Source organism: Notolepis coatsorum, assembly GCF_963971535.1.
Source record: "Notolepis coatsorum genome assembly, chromosome: 2".
Lineage (NCBI taxonomy): Eukaryota > Metazoa > Chordata > Actinopteri > Aulopiformes > Paralepididae > Notolepis > Notolepis coatsorum.
In genome coordinates this window covers 213460443-213478264 of record NC_140166.1, presented here as the reverse complement: position 1 = coordinate 213478264, position 17822 = coordinate 213460443, and the positions used below count along the sequence as shown (strand labels likewise).

The 17822-nt window shown below is 41.4% G+C and overlaps 1 protein-coding gene across 1 annotated transcript in view; it reads right to left on the bottom strand.

Moving 5' to 3' along the window:
- Positions 1-17822, bottom strand: part of LOC311223015 (glycogenin-1-like) — a 36463-nt gene that overhangs the window by 7034 nt on the left and 11607 nt on the right. The window contains exons 3-5 of the mRNA XM_084307705.1: positions 14123-14297; positions 12003-12165; positions 3294-3420 (exon numbers count right to left, since the gene is read on the bottom strand). Coding sequence (XP_084163831.1) covers positions 3294-3420; positions 12003-12165; positions 14123-14297 — 465 coding nt within the window. The remainder of the gene's footprint in view (positions 1-3293; positions 3421-12002; positions 12166-14122; positions 14298-17822) is intronic.

Sequence of the window (17822 nt, the reverse complement as noted above, 5' to 3'; positions counted from 1 at the left end):
TAGTAAACAAACATAACAGAGGTTGACCACTAGTAAACAAACATAACAGAGGTTGACCACTAGTAAACAAACATAACAGAGGTTGACCACTAGTAAACAAACATAACAGAGGTTGACCACTAGTAAACAAACATAACAGAGGTTGACCACTAGTAAACAAACATAACAGAGGTTGACCACTAGTAAACAAACATAACAGAGGTTGACCACTAGTAAACAAACATAACAGAGGTTGACCACTAGTAAACAAACATAACAGAGGTTGACCACTAGTAAACAAACATAACAGAGGTTGACCACTAGTAAACAAACATAACAGAGGTTGACCACTAGTAAACAAACATAACAGAGGTTGACCACTAGTAAACAAACATAACAGAGGTTGACCACTAGTAAACAAACATAACAGAGGTTGACCACTAGTAAACAAACATAACAGAGGTTGACCACTAGTAAACAAACATAACAGAGGTTGACCACTAGTAAACAAACATAACAGAGGTTGACCACTAGTAAACAAACATAACAGAGGTTGACCACTAGTAAACAAACATAACAGAGGTTGACCACTAGTAAACAAACATAACAGAGGTTGACCACTAGTAAACAAACATAACAGAGGTTGACCACTAGTAAACAAACATAACAGAGGTTGACCACTAGTAAACAAACATAACAGAGGTTGACCACTAGTAAACAAACATAACAGAGGTTGACCACTAGTAAACAAACATAACAGAGGTTGACCACTAGTAAACAAACATAACAGAGGTTGACCACTAGTAAACAAACATAACAGAGGTTGACCACTAGTAAACAAACATAACAGAGGTTGACCACTAGTAAACAAACATAACAGAGGTCAACTGTTGACCACTAGTAAACAAACATAACAGAGGTTGACCACTAGTAAACAAACATAACAGAGGTTGACCACTAGTAAACAAACATAAGAGGTTGACCACTAGTAAACAAACATAACAGAGGTTGACCACTAGTAAACAAACATAACAGAGGTTGACCACTAGTAAACAGAAACATACGAGGTTGACCACTAGTAAACAAACATAAGAGGTTGACCACTAGTAAACAAACATAACAGAGGTTGACCACTAGTAAACAAACATAACAGAGGTCAACTGTTGACCACTAGTAAACAAACATAACAGAGGTTGACCACTAGTAAACAAACATAACAGAGGTCAACTGTTGACCACTAGTACACAGAAACATACGAGGTTGACCACTAGTAAACAAACATAACAGAGGTTGACCACTAGTAAACAGAAACATACGAGGTTGACCACTAGTACACAGAAACATACAAGGTTGACCACTAGTACACAGAAACATACGAGGTTGACCACTAGTAAACAAACATAACAGAGGTTGACCACTAGTAAACAAACATAACAGAGGTTGACCACTAGTAAACAAACATAACAGAGGTTGACCACTAGTAAACAAACATAACAGAGGTTGACCACTAGTAAACAAACATAACAGAGGTTGACCACTAGTACACAGAAACATAAGAGGTTGACCACTAGTAAACAAACATAACAGAGGTTGACCACTAGTAAACAAACATAAGAGGTTGACCACTAGTAAACAAACATAACAGAGGTTGACTACTAGTAAACAAACATAACAGAGGTTGACCACTAGTAAACAAACATAACAGAGGTTGACCACTAGTAAACAAACATAACAGAGGTTGACCACTAGTAAACAAACATAAGAGGTTGACCACTAGTACACAGAAACATAAGAGGTTGACCCCTAGTAAACAAACATAACAGAGGTTGACCACTAGTAAACAAACATAACAGAGGTTGACCACTAGTACACAGAAACATAAGAGGTTGACCACTAGTAAACAAACATAACAGAGGTTGACTACTAGTAAACAAACATAACAGAGGTTGACCACTAGTAAACAAACATAACAGAGGTTGACCACTAGTAAACAAACATAACAGGTCGACTACTAGTAAACAAACATAACAGAGGTTGACCACTAGTAAACAAACATAACAGAGGTTGACCACTAGTAAACAAACATAACAGAGGTTGACCACTAGTAAACAAACATAACAGAGGTCGACTACTAGTAAACAGAAACATAGAGGTTGACCACTAGTAAACAAACATAACAGAGGTTGACCACTAGTAAACAAACATAACAGAGGTCGACTACTAGTAAACAGAAACATAGAGGTTGACCACTAGTAAACAGAAACAGAGGTTGACCACTAGTAAACAGAAACATAACAGAGGTTGACCACTAGTAAACAAACATAACAGAGGTTGACCACTAGTAAACAAACATAACAGAGGTTGACCACTAGTAAACAAACATAAGAGGTCGACTACTAGTAAACAGAAACATAGAGGTTGACCACTAGTAAACAGAAACAGAGGTTGACCACTAGTAAACAGAAACATAACAGAGGTTGACCACTAGTAAACAGAAACAGAGGTTGACCACTAGTAAACAAACATAACTGTTGACCACTAGTAAACAAACATAACAAGAGGTTGACCACTAGTAAACAAAGATAACAGAGGTTAAGAGAGAGATAGTAAGAGGGGTGCAGATAAGACATGTTTTCTATGACCGGGTAGGGAAAGAAAGAGACAGACACTGAAAGAGGGAGGGGAGAGGGGAGAGTGAGAGTAAACAAGACTAGACAGTAAACAGTTGCTCTATTTTCATCTGTTGTTTTTGGATGGTCTGTTCTGTGCAATGTGTGCGTCATTTGCTGTGGTATGCGTGCGTGTTCCATCAAGTTTGTATGTTCTGTGCAGTGTGTGTCCCTTGGTGTGTGTGTGCGTGCGTGTCCGTTATGTGGATTGTGTGTGTATTCCATGCTATGAGTTTGTTCGGTGCAGTGTGTGTTCCTTGGAGTGTATGCGTGAGTGCCTGTCTGTTCTGTGGATTGTGTGTTCTGTGTAGTGCGGGTGTGTTTATGCTATGCGTGTGTTCTGTGCAGTGTATGTTCTGTGGATTGTGTGTAGTGTGTGTGCGTTTATGCCATGTGTTTGTTCTGTGCAGTGTGTGATCTGCATAAAGAGCCAAAGTCCCTGCAACTCCTTGTAATTCAACACCCAAGACACGCGCTCACTCTTTCAACAGACCCTGGCCGTCAATCACAACATCTACAAACACAAATCACACACACACACACACACACTTCCTTCTCACAGGGGAAGCTACGACAACACATCACGGCAGGAAATCAGGCTAAACAGGGTGATACAACATGTGGTGTGTGTGTGTGTGTACGCACTGTTTAAAGGCTGGTAGGTAGGAATAGATGGCGATGCTGCTGAGGTTGTAGATGAAGGGGAGGTGCTTGGAAATGTCTGCCGTCGCCCAGGTGTTAAAGAAACTATTGAGGACTCCCTGATCTCCACCTGTGGATATAAAAACACACATACGCTTCAGGTTAAACCTCCAAATAGCCTCAATCAACCTCACGCTCGGTGCAGAACAGGGCTTCCCTTGGTGCATCGTGGTAATGTCCTTTTTTGATACGCCCAAGATGAGAGTTGAACATAACCCGCCTCTGGAATATTAATCCGGGTTCTTTATTCACAAAGCTTCTCAAAGTGGGAGCACTTATCTAGAGAGTTCAGCATCAGTCTGTTCATTCTTAAGGTCACAAGGACAAGCGCTCCAGGGCACCGACCCCAGGTCAGTGCTCCTAGAGATTGGGAAGCTTCATGAATTTGGGCCCTTTATCCGGTAAGCACAAACCCAACTGGTTTCTTTAAGAAGTTGCATACAGCAGACATTTTAGGCCACATGACAATTCTCGAAATGTGTGAAGATTCCGATTGTCCTGCATTAGGAAACGTGCCTTTCAACATCAAGCCATTTCACAAGGAGAGGCTTAACACAGCAAACCCAGAGGAGTTATAATAACATATCATACATAGTGCAGAATTGAACAGATGCAACATGAAACATAAAAGTACAGGTATAAGTACAACTACACCTATAACGGGTATAAGTACACCTACAATGAGTATATGCACAACTACACCTATAACGGTTATAAGTACACCTATAACGGGTATAAGTACACCTATAACATGTATAAGTACACCTATAATGGTTATGTACAACTACACCTATAACAGTTATAAGTACACCTATAACGGGTATAAGTACACCTATAACATGTATAAGTACACCTATAATGGTTATGTACAACTACACCTATAAGAGGTATAAGTACACCTATAATGAGTATAGGTACAACTACACCTATAACTGGTACAACTACACCTATAACGGGTATAAGTACACCTATAACATGTATAAGTACACCTATAATGAGTATAGGTACAACTACACCTATAACTGGTACAACTACACCTATAACGGGTATAAGTACACCTATAACGGGTATAAGTACACCTATAATGGGTATAGGTACAACTACACCTATAAGAGGTATAAGTACACCTATAATGGTTATGTACAACTACACCTATAAGAGGTATAAGTACACCTATAATGGTTATGTACAACTACACCTATAAGAGGTATAAGTACACCTATAATGGGTATAGGTACAACTACACCTATAAGAGGTATAAGTACACCTATAATGGGTATATAGGTACAACTATACTATACAACTGAGACAATTCAAACTGATTTATAAGGAAATTATGTTCACGAGGTACAGGGATGAGGAAGGGACTTGATATTCACAGGAGTTTACATTTTAATTTTATTTCTTTCATGTTTTACATATATAGTTTTAGTTTTTTTTGTTTTGCATATATATATTTGTTTTGAAATGTTTTAAATTAGTACACTCATTTGAGTAGTGGAAAAGGGGTAGGATTAAATAAGTGTATACTTCTTCCTACTCCTTTTCGAACATGTAAATTGAGTTATGTTTTGCTTTTGTTTAGTTATTTATTTTGTTTGTATTCATTTACATGTTCGGAATAAAGATTTTAAATCTAATCAAACTACACCTATAACGGGTGTAAGTGCACCTATAACCGGTATAAGTACACCTATAACAAGTATAAGTACACCTATAACAGGTATAAGTACAAATACACCTATAACGGGTATAAGTACAACTACACCTATAACGGGTCCCGTTAAGCTGTAGCCCTATTTTCAGATAAAATTACATGCCCAAGTAAAAGGAAAGTTAGCTCCACTTCTACAAGGTCAATTAGCATGTTCTTTGTAGGACCTCTGGGAATGTATTCCCAGTGTCAGAAATATTGTGTCCATTACTAGGCTTGAGTAAATTGTGATGAAACAAAGGAGAATATAAATGCATTTTCTTTGTGCATCTTTGCCGGTGCATCTTCGTGTGGGGTATGTCTGGGAGTGTTGCATTTATTTATTTTGCATTTATTTGGACTTTATGGTGTTCTTGTTTTGTTCTTGACTTATTGTGATGTTTCTTCTTGACTTGTTTAAAGAAGACGTGTCCGGCCCATGGGGACATTAACGTGTGTTGTCGGGCCTTACAAAATAAATTTGATTTGTAGATACAGTAATAATTATAATCAATTTTAATTCTACATTCAAAATTGAATTAATTGAATTATAAATAACCTTATTATGACCAAGTCATACATCTATGGATAGGGAAAAAGCTCCTCTTTCCAATGACTGTCACATTATTCCGATAAATTCTTATTTTCTGAGAATTCTTAAAACATCGGTAAACAAACGTAGTGCTGAAAATATACACTTTGACTGCTGTTTTGATAGGGTTAGGGTCTTTACTCTTGGCTACATTTGAAAAAGAAACACAACATTAATTAATACGTCTGTATTGATCGATTCATGATAAAACAGCAGGGTCCCCCGATTGGGGGACCTTACACCTTAAGGCGATAATGGGTAAAAGTACACCTATAACGAGTAAAAGTACACCTATAAGATGTCAAAGTACACCTATAACAGGTATAAGTAGACCTATAACAGGTGTAAGTAGACCTATAACAGGTATGTACACCTATAACAGGTATGTACACCTATAACGGGTATAGGTCCAAGTACACCTATCGGGTGTAAGTTCACTCAGATGTGTTTGACTTTGTCTGACCCAGACGTCACATGTTTAAAACATACACTTCCTCTCAGCACTACACACACACATGTACTGTGGCCTTTCTGACATGTATTAATAGAAGCTGTATACAGGGGTGTTGACAGCACAGTGTGACTGAGGAAGCTAGTTGACAAAAGGCTGTATGACACAATGACCTGATGGGATGGAGACGTGTCCAAGGTTATTATAGCTAAAAACTAGAACTAGGTGTGGAAAACCTTTGGAATGAACATTTAAAAAGAACAAGACATTAGAACAACAAAAAAAGGTAACCGAAACTAATGTGTACTTATAAAAACAAAAATAAAAGATACATAAATTGTCTTTAGTTTTAGTCTGTTAACGCAGCAAGCGTGAGGTATTGGACAGATGACATCCTTCACAAAGTGATGCATTTGTATTGTAAAGCTTATTCTGAACGTCAATCTCGTCTCGACAAATACCACCCAAATTATAATAAAAGGAAACTAAAACTGAATCCAATATAAAACTAAACATTCTTAAACAATAGAAACTCAACTGAAAGTAACAGACCCCACTCTGGAAACTTAACTGAAACCAAACTAGTCAACTGAAACCAAACTAGTCAACTAGAACTAGAACGGATGCTCATTGGAGCACATAAAGGCATGCTATAGAGGGTCATAAATAGTTCCCCCCCAAGGACGTATGGCATATATGTTTTTATGTCATCTCTTGTGGCCTTTTGATGCCCTCATTGGAATTTAAATGTAATACCTTCTTGCCATGAAGTGATCATGTCTTTAAAAGGGGACGTGCATTGCTATTCCTTGCACTATTTGGGCAACTTTACACTATTCCTGAGAATGTACGTTTTTTACCAAAAAAATTCATTGTTTTATATTTCTAATAAAGTAGTCAAAAGCATAATTTTTCTCCCTTTGGATTTCAGGCTGTGTTGGCCTGGCTCCGCCCATAAGCACTTTGAGTGACAGTCATCCACACAGTCTGCGACTGGCACAGAGAGAGATAGAGAGATTGAGGGGGATACCAATGAATTTCGCCGCGGGGGGGCATAATCCCACGGGACAATGCATTGGTAACTTGTTTCAAATGACAATATATACCTCTGTGATTATTATTGTACGGATCGGAATACGGGCGTGCGTGTGGGAGCATGTGCAAAGATATTACAGTGATATGCTAGTGCTCCCGACTGCGAGGGAGAGAGAGGGAGGGAGAGGGAGAGAGACACACGGAGGCACGGAGCATTTACACACAACCTGTGTAAATGCTCCGTGTGTGTGAGAGAAGACTGGTCCCTCTCTCTCTCTCTATCCCTCTCTCGCTCGCTCGTTCTCTGCCTGCCTCGCAGTCAAAACCCGTTTGAGGAAGTGTCGGGTTACACTATGCGTTACAACCATAGAGGGGGCGTTACTGCAAATCAGTGCTATATTCACGTCAGCAATACCGTCAAATCAGAACAGCTTAGTTGAGTGAGGGAAGATCTCGTGAACTCGAGACTAGACTGATGAGTCAATATGATAATTAACGACACAGACCACATTGATATAATCCCAATTGCTAGGAAATAATGCTAAACACTGAAAAAATCCATTTATAATGCACGGGACCTTTAATATAGTCTGTTTTGTGTGAAGACATTTTCTCTCCCTCTCTCACCATCTGGTTTTAATGGTTGTTCTATATGTCAACGTGTTCTGTATGCAGCCTTCTTGACCGGGGCCCACTTGAAAAAGAGGTGGAAATTAAATGTTCAAATTCAAAGAAAAAATCTCAAGCGTGTCTGCAAATCGCGTTATGATTTCTCAAAACGCAACTTAGTAACTGAAACACTAGCTGGTTATGATGAACAATTTGCATAGATTTCAATGATGAAATCCGTTTACTGCTTGGTTACTGAGAAAATATAGGCAGATTTTCAAACAGGAAGTGTTCCAAAACTATACTCCGACTGTCCAACCAGAAGTCAGCAAATCTGGCTCAGGTGGTTATTTCAAATAACACTCATGGTTAAAACAAACATAACTAACTGGGTTTAAACGCACTATAACATAGAAAGAGACAATAAACCACCCAATTATAACATTTGCAACACTGAACAGCTATTTGACATCTTATGAAACAACTAGAACACATTTCGCTGCAACCGCAAAGCATGCTGGGGTGGAGGGAGTGGCCAACTGTCTGCAGTATTGCACAGTCTCTGTGCTGACCCCTTGCAGTCATAGATATATATATTTATTACATGGCGTTTTAACATTCGCCGAAATGCTCGATTGTGATTGGTCAATAGCGCTCGTCAGAGGTCCGTTATTACTCGATAACGGACCTCTGCCGAGCAATAATGACCGCTGTTTGCAGCTGTAGCAATCAAGCCCACTGACGCACACTGCATCAGTGCAGCCAATCAGACACTGCCGGCGAAGACAGCGCGGAGCGACAGAACAGAACTGCGTCTGCATTTGATCTCGTCTCGTCGATGGTGTAAAATGAATTAGGTATATTGTTAGTAAGTTAGCCATGTCAGGTCATTGTCGCAAAATAATTGACCTTTACTGAGGTTTAGAACTAGATGACTCACCCGCGCTGCTGGCCAACGGAGACGTTGCCACAAGGCGGCCATTTTGCTGCAGGGCAGATCGCCCGTTTGGTTTGTTAAAAACGTCAGAGATGTAGTTATCATACTGCATACTTATAATGGACTTTCATATGAATAAAAGTTCAAGTATCATAGCCACGTTAATAACGTTTGTAATAAACCAAACAGTTTGTAAATCAGTCAAGATTTCAGCGAGTTAAGAGTATTTGTGTTTGTGGCGTGCAGTCATCGCCCCGTCCAACCTCACTGTAGTGGGAAAAAAGGACGTAAAACGAAGATGATGATGTGCAGATCATTCACCTTAAAAGAATAGTCCACCAAAGCAAGATGGCCACCCGTGAACTACACTGGAGACTCCGCCTTGAGCCATCTAGTGTTTATATATATATATCTATGCTTGCAGTAGTCTCAGTGGCAGCATTTGAAGCCATTGTTGTTTCCCCCTGGTGGTAGAAAGGTGTACTACACCAATGACTATGGAAGTCAATGGAGAATGCTGGAAATTAATTCCTCAAAAATACTTCCCGTTGCCTAATGTGAAACATATTCCCACACGCTCATCCGTGTGCCTCTGTAACCATCTGCACCAAAGCACAGGTCGATTGGCCCTATAGTTTGCAAGATATTGTGCGGATTCACACACACGGCACGCTACCGAAACCATAACGTAACACTGAACGGCACAGGAAGTCCTTCATTCAGACAGCCATTATACTCGACTACAACGCATCACTGTGCCTCACTGCATCACTGAGCACAGGGTGACAGTACAGCCTGGCAAAATCTTCCTGGACACTTTACATTTTTACACTTATTACTGTACATTTTACTGTATATTTTTGGCTGTATAGTTTATATTTAAGATTTTAGAATGGATATACATACCAGAATGTATCCCGGACCGTATTTTATTCTTTATTCCATTTTATTCTTATATTCTTATTTTAGTCCTATTGACTACCTAAATGTTTATTGTTGTTCAATGTGAGCGATCTGTAGTGCCAAATTTCCCTCTGGATTAATAAAGGATTTCTATTCTATAATGTGCACAGAGGCTCCTAGTCATGTCACTCACTCAGTACACACACACACACACACACACTCACTGACTCACTCAGTACACACAGGCGATAGTCTCAAGCGCACTGTGTCAACAGCAGAGGTGAGCCGGAAAAAGAGTCAAGGCCAGATTAGGGTCAGCTAGGTTTAGGGTCTGCAGTTCATTCTGGTTAAAGGGTTGTAGGCGAGGGCAGGGGAGGGGGAGAGGGGAGGGGAAGGGGAGAGGAGAGCAGCGTCTCTAGTCTCAGTCAACTTGTCAGGGTTCCGGCAGGTTTCAACAAGTGACATTTAAGACCTTTTTAAAACAATTTTGAATATAATGTAATGGCTATTTCACAGCCGTACTGGCAAAAATGTACAGAAAATTACTAAGTGATTCCATATGACTTGTTGGCGGGGAACTGATCTATAATCATACTGCTTACTGCAGCCTGGACGCTTCCCCCAAACACAGAAGCTATCGCAACCAGTGGCGGCTGGTCCATAGAGGGTGCTAGGGCGCCGCCCCCCCTCCTGGTGGAAAGAAGAAGAAAGAAGTGGTTTTGGATTTTTCTATAATAGTAGATTTCGAATATAACAAACAATTTTAAAATAAATAATAACTCATTTTAAGTATGTTTGTGTTTAAAATGCACAATAACGTTTTTGTGCGTCCTGTCATTCACTCTCTCTTCTGGGGCGCTAGAAATACCGCCTCACTGACTGGGCGTCAGTGTGCAACGCAGCCAATTGAAAAATGCACAGAGCAACATAAATGGACCTAGCAAATTTTTTTTGCCAATCAGCGTCTTAAAATATGATGACTGAAGGGCGCTTTTCTAGCGCCCCAAGCAGAGTCACTGGTGTGTTAGGAGGTGTGCGGACTGATGACGACAACAATGATTGTCGCAGGGACTCAAGACGACAGAATTACAGTTGTTGTGGTCGGAAATGTATAATAATCACAAGATACATTCAGACAGTGTTGGATCTAACTAAATGGATTTATATGGACACATTTATGGAAAGTTCAAGCCCGGACCACAACGCTTCTTAAAGGGTTAGCGCGACACGCGACGGCTCTTCCAATTCGTACGTGATGTTCTACCGCAGCAAAGAAAGTTAGTCTCTATAACAATATATACTGTTCTGTAGTTACTGAAACTGATTGAATATGGCACCGCCCCACCTAGAATAATTTACCAGCCGCCACTGATCGCAACGTAGAAGTAACTTCCTAAATCAAATACATTTTTAAGACCCATCACATTTAAGACCTTTTTAAGAAGATTATAAAATGTAAGACTTTAACCACTTAACGTTCGGCGTGTTGTATACAAAGTGCCGTGCAGATCGGGGAACTTTGCCCTCGTCTGCCGGCTCCGGGCTGCATTTTTTGCCATGCAACAAATACATTGTTGGAAAGTTGAATTTGCTGCCTTGCGATCGTCACCACACTCAACCTATTCTGTGCTTCCAGTCTCGAGTAGACAAAATATCCAACAAGCGTCATTTGATAAGCTGTTCGGACGAGTGACCACGTCCAGACGATTAGGAACACTGTCAAACACTTTTGAGGAAGTGCCGACAGTGGAAAAGCTGAAGGTGGCAACTCTGCTGTCGAAACCGCTTCCACATTATTTCCACTTGCGGCTTGGTTTTGCTCATACTTTCAAGGTTATGCCAACTCCTCCAATCACAGTTGATTGTGGGCGGGCGGTGGCAGATCAGAATTCGTACACGTCACAGATCAGAGTAAATTCAGAATGGCTCGTTTCAGTGGGGGACGTTCTTGTCTAAGCTGAACTGCAGAAACGGGACTTGGTAGAGATTTCACATTTAGTCAGTGTTGGTACAACCCCACATTGCTTGAAAACAATGCAAAATGCCATTTTTACAATAGGGGACCTTTAAATTAGACACACATTTCACATGCATTTATACCGTGGTAGGTGTAACAATGGTTGACAGCTCAGGCTTATCTACGATTCAACGACGGTGACTAGAGATAGATGCCTGGCTAAGACAGAGGGCCAACCAGCCTTCTGATATGAAATGACGACTCAACTTCCGGATGCAACAGGGGAGAAGAGATAGTGTTAGTCAGCGTGTGGGAGTGAGAATTCCACCAAACGATTGCCGCCATGAACCACAAACAATACACAATGCAGAGATGGCCAGGAGCGGCGATGAAGGCGGATAACGATCAACAACAAGCTAAAATGACCGTAATCTAACAGAGACTAGGAGAGAAGGAGGAACAGGAAGGTTCTCACCATCAAAGCTTCCGTTCTCGGTGCAAAATGTGAGCAGCTTCTTGTGCGTCTCATTGGATGGTTTGAACACAAACACTCCGGAGTTGAAGCAGTCTGGCCAACCGGGGTCCGGCGCTGCCGATAGCTCCTCCCTCTCAAACAGTTCGTCTACGTTTGCCAAGACCTGTAAAAAAAAAAGAAAATATTATAATAAAATAAAGAAGCAAAATAAATATGTCGTCACAGGAAGATGAAAAACCACCTTGCTCCGAAAAGACAATTTTGGCTGGGCTCCACCTATACTCACAACACGCTTTAATTGACAGTCACCCACCTGCACTGGCAGATACGCTATGATGGAGGAACCTTTTCAAAGTGCACACACACCCGCTCCGTCTCTGGGTGGGTGTGTGTGTGCTGGGTTACAAGAAGAAACCAAGTGGAAAGCTGGACAACCGCGCCATCCGGGGTGTGGTCTGACTGGCCAGACCTGAATGACCTATGTGGCTGGTCCAAAGTGGCCCTGGACTGGGTGGGGCTGGAATCAGACTGTTAATGTTTCTGAGGAGATCATCTCTGACCCTACCATCTCCGTGAAGGCCACCATTGACATCTGTGGAACGTGGCATGAACGGCCACTTACCAATGCCCGTGGCCATCTCATGTCGGCACAACAACAACGCCAACGTCAACACTGGACTGAGCTTAAACTGCAAGGGAAGCTTGCCTGTCTCCCTGCTACGGCGCTGACCACTGTCTTGCACGCAGTTTAAAATTTTTTTAGCTATTGATGAGCATCATCATTTTCACTTTAAAAGCTAGGCTACAGGTTTTACCATCGAAGCTCAACCTTTCCATCTGGTTCCCTGGCAGTCATAGTCCACACTGCATACACCATGGTCACGAACAGACAACAGAAACCATGTCTCACATACTCAATGGATGTCATGCATACAAAGGGCTCTACATTTGTAGGCATGATAGGATCGTGGATCTGATTGCAGACAGTGTCAGTTCCACACTTGGGTCACCTGCAACATATAAGCTGTATAAGCACACCAGTGTGAAGCCATATATGTTCAATCTGTGTAGGGACAATTCACTGTCCTCTGATATTTCAGCAAACACCCCCGAATCCGATGTTGTTGTTAATGAGAATAACAGAGGTTCTCATCCTAGAAGTTGGCTGCACGTTTGATTACAGTCTAGAGGAAGCATTTACAACCAAAATGTTAAAGTATCAACTGTTAGAGCATACCATATCACAACTCGGCTACAACTATAAACTTTTAGTCTTCATATTTGGAAGCCTGGGTCATGTTCATAAGTTGGGTGTTAGAGGCCTTCAGATGGCCGGTCCTCCGAAGAGAAGAGCCAAACAATTAGCAAGATATTGCTCAGTGTCAGCAATTATTGGCAGCCGCGCAATTTGGAGAAGACGCTGCTATCTGTATCCATGAGCTGTGTGTTGATTGTCAGGTTCATCATCCATGTGTGTGTGTGTACCTTTGGTTGCCATTGTCAATTTGGGCACAAATGTATCAGAATAACCCACAATGTACAAGTGCACTGATAATATTTGTGTCCTTTAAACATTGTCTTTATGTGGACATAAATAAAGATTCTAAATGAGTGTGTGTGTGTGTGTGTGTGTGTGTGTGTGTGTGTCTGTGAGAGGGAGAGAGGAGAGAAGCGCTGCCATAAACAAGGTGGCCTGTTGGGATGTTAGATCCTAATGTGAAAAACTGTGATTTTATACGACTGCACTTTATGTGCTCATTTTTTCTGTTGTGAAGCACTTTGAGCTGCAGTTTCTGTATGAAAGGTGCTATACAAATAAAGTGTATTATTATTATCAAGAGCTCAACACAATTAATTTGATAAAAATAATAAAAAGAATCTCTCAATCCCATGGTTAAGATTTTCAGTGGTGGGGGTGACCGGATGTAGATTACAGATTGCACATTTAAGCGCATGTCGACTGCAGACAGAGTAGTTGGTTTCTCACAGTATGTGGATTATACTCTTGGGATTTTTTTAAATTTTTATAATTATAATTATTTTCTTTTTGGCAATCTTTATTGATCCAGTACTATAGATAGTATGGATCATAGTTTCTTTGGGGGGGGGGGGGTTCTCACCATTGTATCTGCGTCCATGAACACACACTTGCTGTAGTGAGTGAGTGTCCAGCAGTGCAGCTTGGTGAAGGTCACTCCCAGATCTGGCCGCTTCATCATTGCCAGGTGGGCTGTGTCACCCGAGTCCAGAACATCCACCACACATACCTCGTCGAAGATGGAACGCAACACAGTCCTGTAACACGCACACACACACACACACACACACAGAGACACACACACCAAATGATTTGCAGTATGTCGACATAAATAAAATACCAACGGGCAAGGGGACATGCGCATTGCACATACAATCTGATATTCAGAGACCTTTCAGTTACATGCTGTTAAGTGAAACAGTGTATGAGTTCGTTTGTAGATCATATACAATGTATTGAATATGCTGTGTGTGTGTAATCAGGATTATTTCCTAGAAAAAAAGTCACGGAAAAGTTAGATGCTGGTTTTTGGTGCTGGTCAGACTTTAAAGATACAGTACAATGAAGAACTTGTTTTTCAATCTTGTTGCATATATACACTACCGTTCAAAAGTTGAGTCACTTCGAAATGTCCTTATTTTTTAAAGAAAAGCACTGTTTTTTTTTTCAATGACGATAACATTAAATTAATCTGAAATACACTATACATTGTTAATGTGGTAAATTACTATTCTAGCTGCAAACGTCTGGTTTTTAATGGAATATCTACATAGTGTATAGAGGCCCATTTCCAGCAACCATCACTCCAGTGTTCTAATGGTACATTGCGTTTTCTAATCGCGTTGGAAAGCGAATGGATGATTTGAAAACCCTTGTGCAATTACGTTAGCACAGATGAAAACAGGTTTGCTGGTTAGAGAAGCTATAAAACTGGCCTTCCTTTGAGCTAGTTATAGGAGTAGTTATAGGAGAGGACAGCAGGAGACACACACACCACTGATGATTAACGGGGCTAGTGGACAGGGTGAGCAGCTTTAAGTACCTGGGGGTCCACATCTCAGAGGATCTGACATGGTCAACACACAGTAGTAAAGAAGGCGAAACAGCGCCTCTACCACCTGAGACAGTTAAGGAAGTTCAGAGTATCGGGGAAGATACTCCAGTCCAGATACTCCAGTCCTTCTACTCAGGAGCTGTAGAGAGCATCTTGACTGGAAACATCACTGCCTGGTATGGAAACAGCACGGCACACAAGAAGGCCCTACAGAGAGTGGTGCGCTCAGCCGAGCGTACCACGGGTATTGCGCTACCTCCCCTGCAGGTTCTATACAACAAGGAGGTGCAAATCCAGAGCCTGCAGGATAATGAAAGACCCCCACCACCCCAATAACAGCCTGTTCCAACTGCTGAGGTCAGGCAGACGCCTGCGAACCCCAGCTACTAGGACAGAGAGGCTCAGCTTCTTCCCCCAGGCCATCAAAGCCTTGAACAATGAACATTGAGTGCCACAGAACACTGAACTATCCACACACAAGCACACATGAGCACACACACGACACGCACGCTGTGCACGCTCACACACTAGCAGCCACTTTAACATGAGCTTTAACATGAGCGGGCACACACTCATGCCGCACACACGCACACTTATGGCCAAAAGGAAAGGCCACTTTAAATTAGTATAACAACAGGAACAGTGTATTGCACTACTAAAGCTACCTAGCATGTCCTATATGCTCTGTAAATAACTATGTACAGATACCGAGATGTCACACCATGTTACCTGTTAATTGCACAATGTTTTTTTTTTTATTGGATTCTATATATTTTGTACCACTGTAATGCACATCGTTGCGGGCAAGACCACACGCATTTCATTGTATACTTGTATGCCGTGACAAATAAAACTCTTGACTTGACTTGAGTATCTGGAGCATCCCATTTGTGGGTTCGATTATACTCTCAAAATGGCCAGAAAAAGAGAACTTTCATATGAAACTCGACAGTCTATTCTTGTTCTTAGAAATGAAGGCTATTCCATGTGAGATATTGCCAAGAAACTGAACATTTCCTACAACAGTGTGTACTACTCCCTTCAGAGAACAGCACAAACAGGCTCTGATCAGAGTAGAAAGAGAAGTGGCAGGCCCCAGTGCACAACTGAGCAAGAAGACGAGTACATTCGAGTAATAGACGCCTCACAGGTCCTGAACTGGCAGCTTCATAATGGTACCTGCAAAACGCCAGTGTCAACGTCTACAGTGAAGAGGCAACTCTGGGATGCTGGCCTTGTAAGCAGAGTGGCAAAGAAAAAGCCATATCTGAGACTGGCCAATAAAAGGAAAAGATTAATGTGGGCAAAAGAACACAAGACATTGGACAGAGGAAGATTGGAAAAAAGTGTTATGGACAGACTAATCAAAGTTTGAGGTGTTTGGATCACACTGAAGAACATTTGTGAGACGCAGAACAAGTGAAAAGATGCTGGAAGAGTGCCTGACACCATCTGTCAAGCATGGTGGAGGTAATGTGATGGTCTGGGGCTGCTTTGGTGCTGGTAAAGTGAGAGTACAAGATAAAAGGGATTTTGAAGGAAGGCTATCTCTCAATTTTGTAACACCATGCCATACCCTGTGGACAGTGCTTGGTTGGAGCCAATTGACCCAAAGCACACCTCCAAAATATGCAAGAACTATTTAGGGAAGAAGCAGGCAGCTGGTATTCTGTCTGTAATGGAGTGACCAGCGCAGTCACCAGATCTCATTGAACTGTTGTGGGAGAAGCTTGACCGTATGGTACGCAAGAAGGCACTTCAAGCTAATCCAACTTGTGGGAGGTGCTTCAGGAAGCGTGGGGTGACATTTCAACAAATTAACAGCTAGAATGCCAAAGGTCTGCATTGCTGTAATTGCTGCAAAGGGAGCATTCTTTAACGAAAGCAAAGTTTTAAGGACAAAATCATTATTTCTAACCTCGTCAATGTCTTGACTACATTTTCTATTAATTTTGCAACTCATTTGATAAATAAAAGTGTGAGTTCATGGAAAACACGAAATTGTCTGGGTGACCCCAAACTTTTGAACGGTAGTGTATATGTGACTCGGCATCATCAAACCCGACTTAGTCCGGCGAGATAAGTGTCAGAAAATGCGAAAATGTCTTGCACAAAAATCGAAAAAAATCGAAATCTTGCTTTTTTGACTGCTTTGAAATGTCATTGCTCTGTTCCCTTATTTGCAAACTTAAATACAACTTGTAAACGAGTTAATTATTGTTAGATAGTTCGACAGTATTGTCTCATACTGTGGCAAAAAGTACAAGCGAGGGCTTTACGCTGGGTGTGGTCTGTCTGCGTGTGCTTCATGCATTAACCCATTCTCCGCCAATCACGTGTTAAGGCGGGTTTCTCCGCCATGCGTTGTCTGCCAATAACTCCGTATGGCGTTTTTGAGATCAATATTTCATATTTTCGTCATATTTCACCCACGGAGTCTTGGGTGATGCTGTCTGAGCCATCACAACTCTGCAACGCTTCAATACTGCCACCTGGTGGCCGATCGGCGAGTTGCCAAACCGGAAGTGCCCATTGTAGCTCGGTCCGTCCCCTATTTTCGTCCGGCCACTCGCTTATCGTCCCGGGGCTCAATACAGACACCGTCGATATGGATCTTTGCCATAACTCAATAATCAACATGATTTGGACGTGTATTAGTAATATACAAACCGGAAATGGATCGCATCGATCAACATCCCATAATTGGGATCCGTTTGCTCCACTCTCA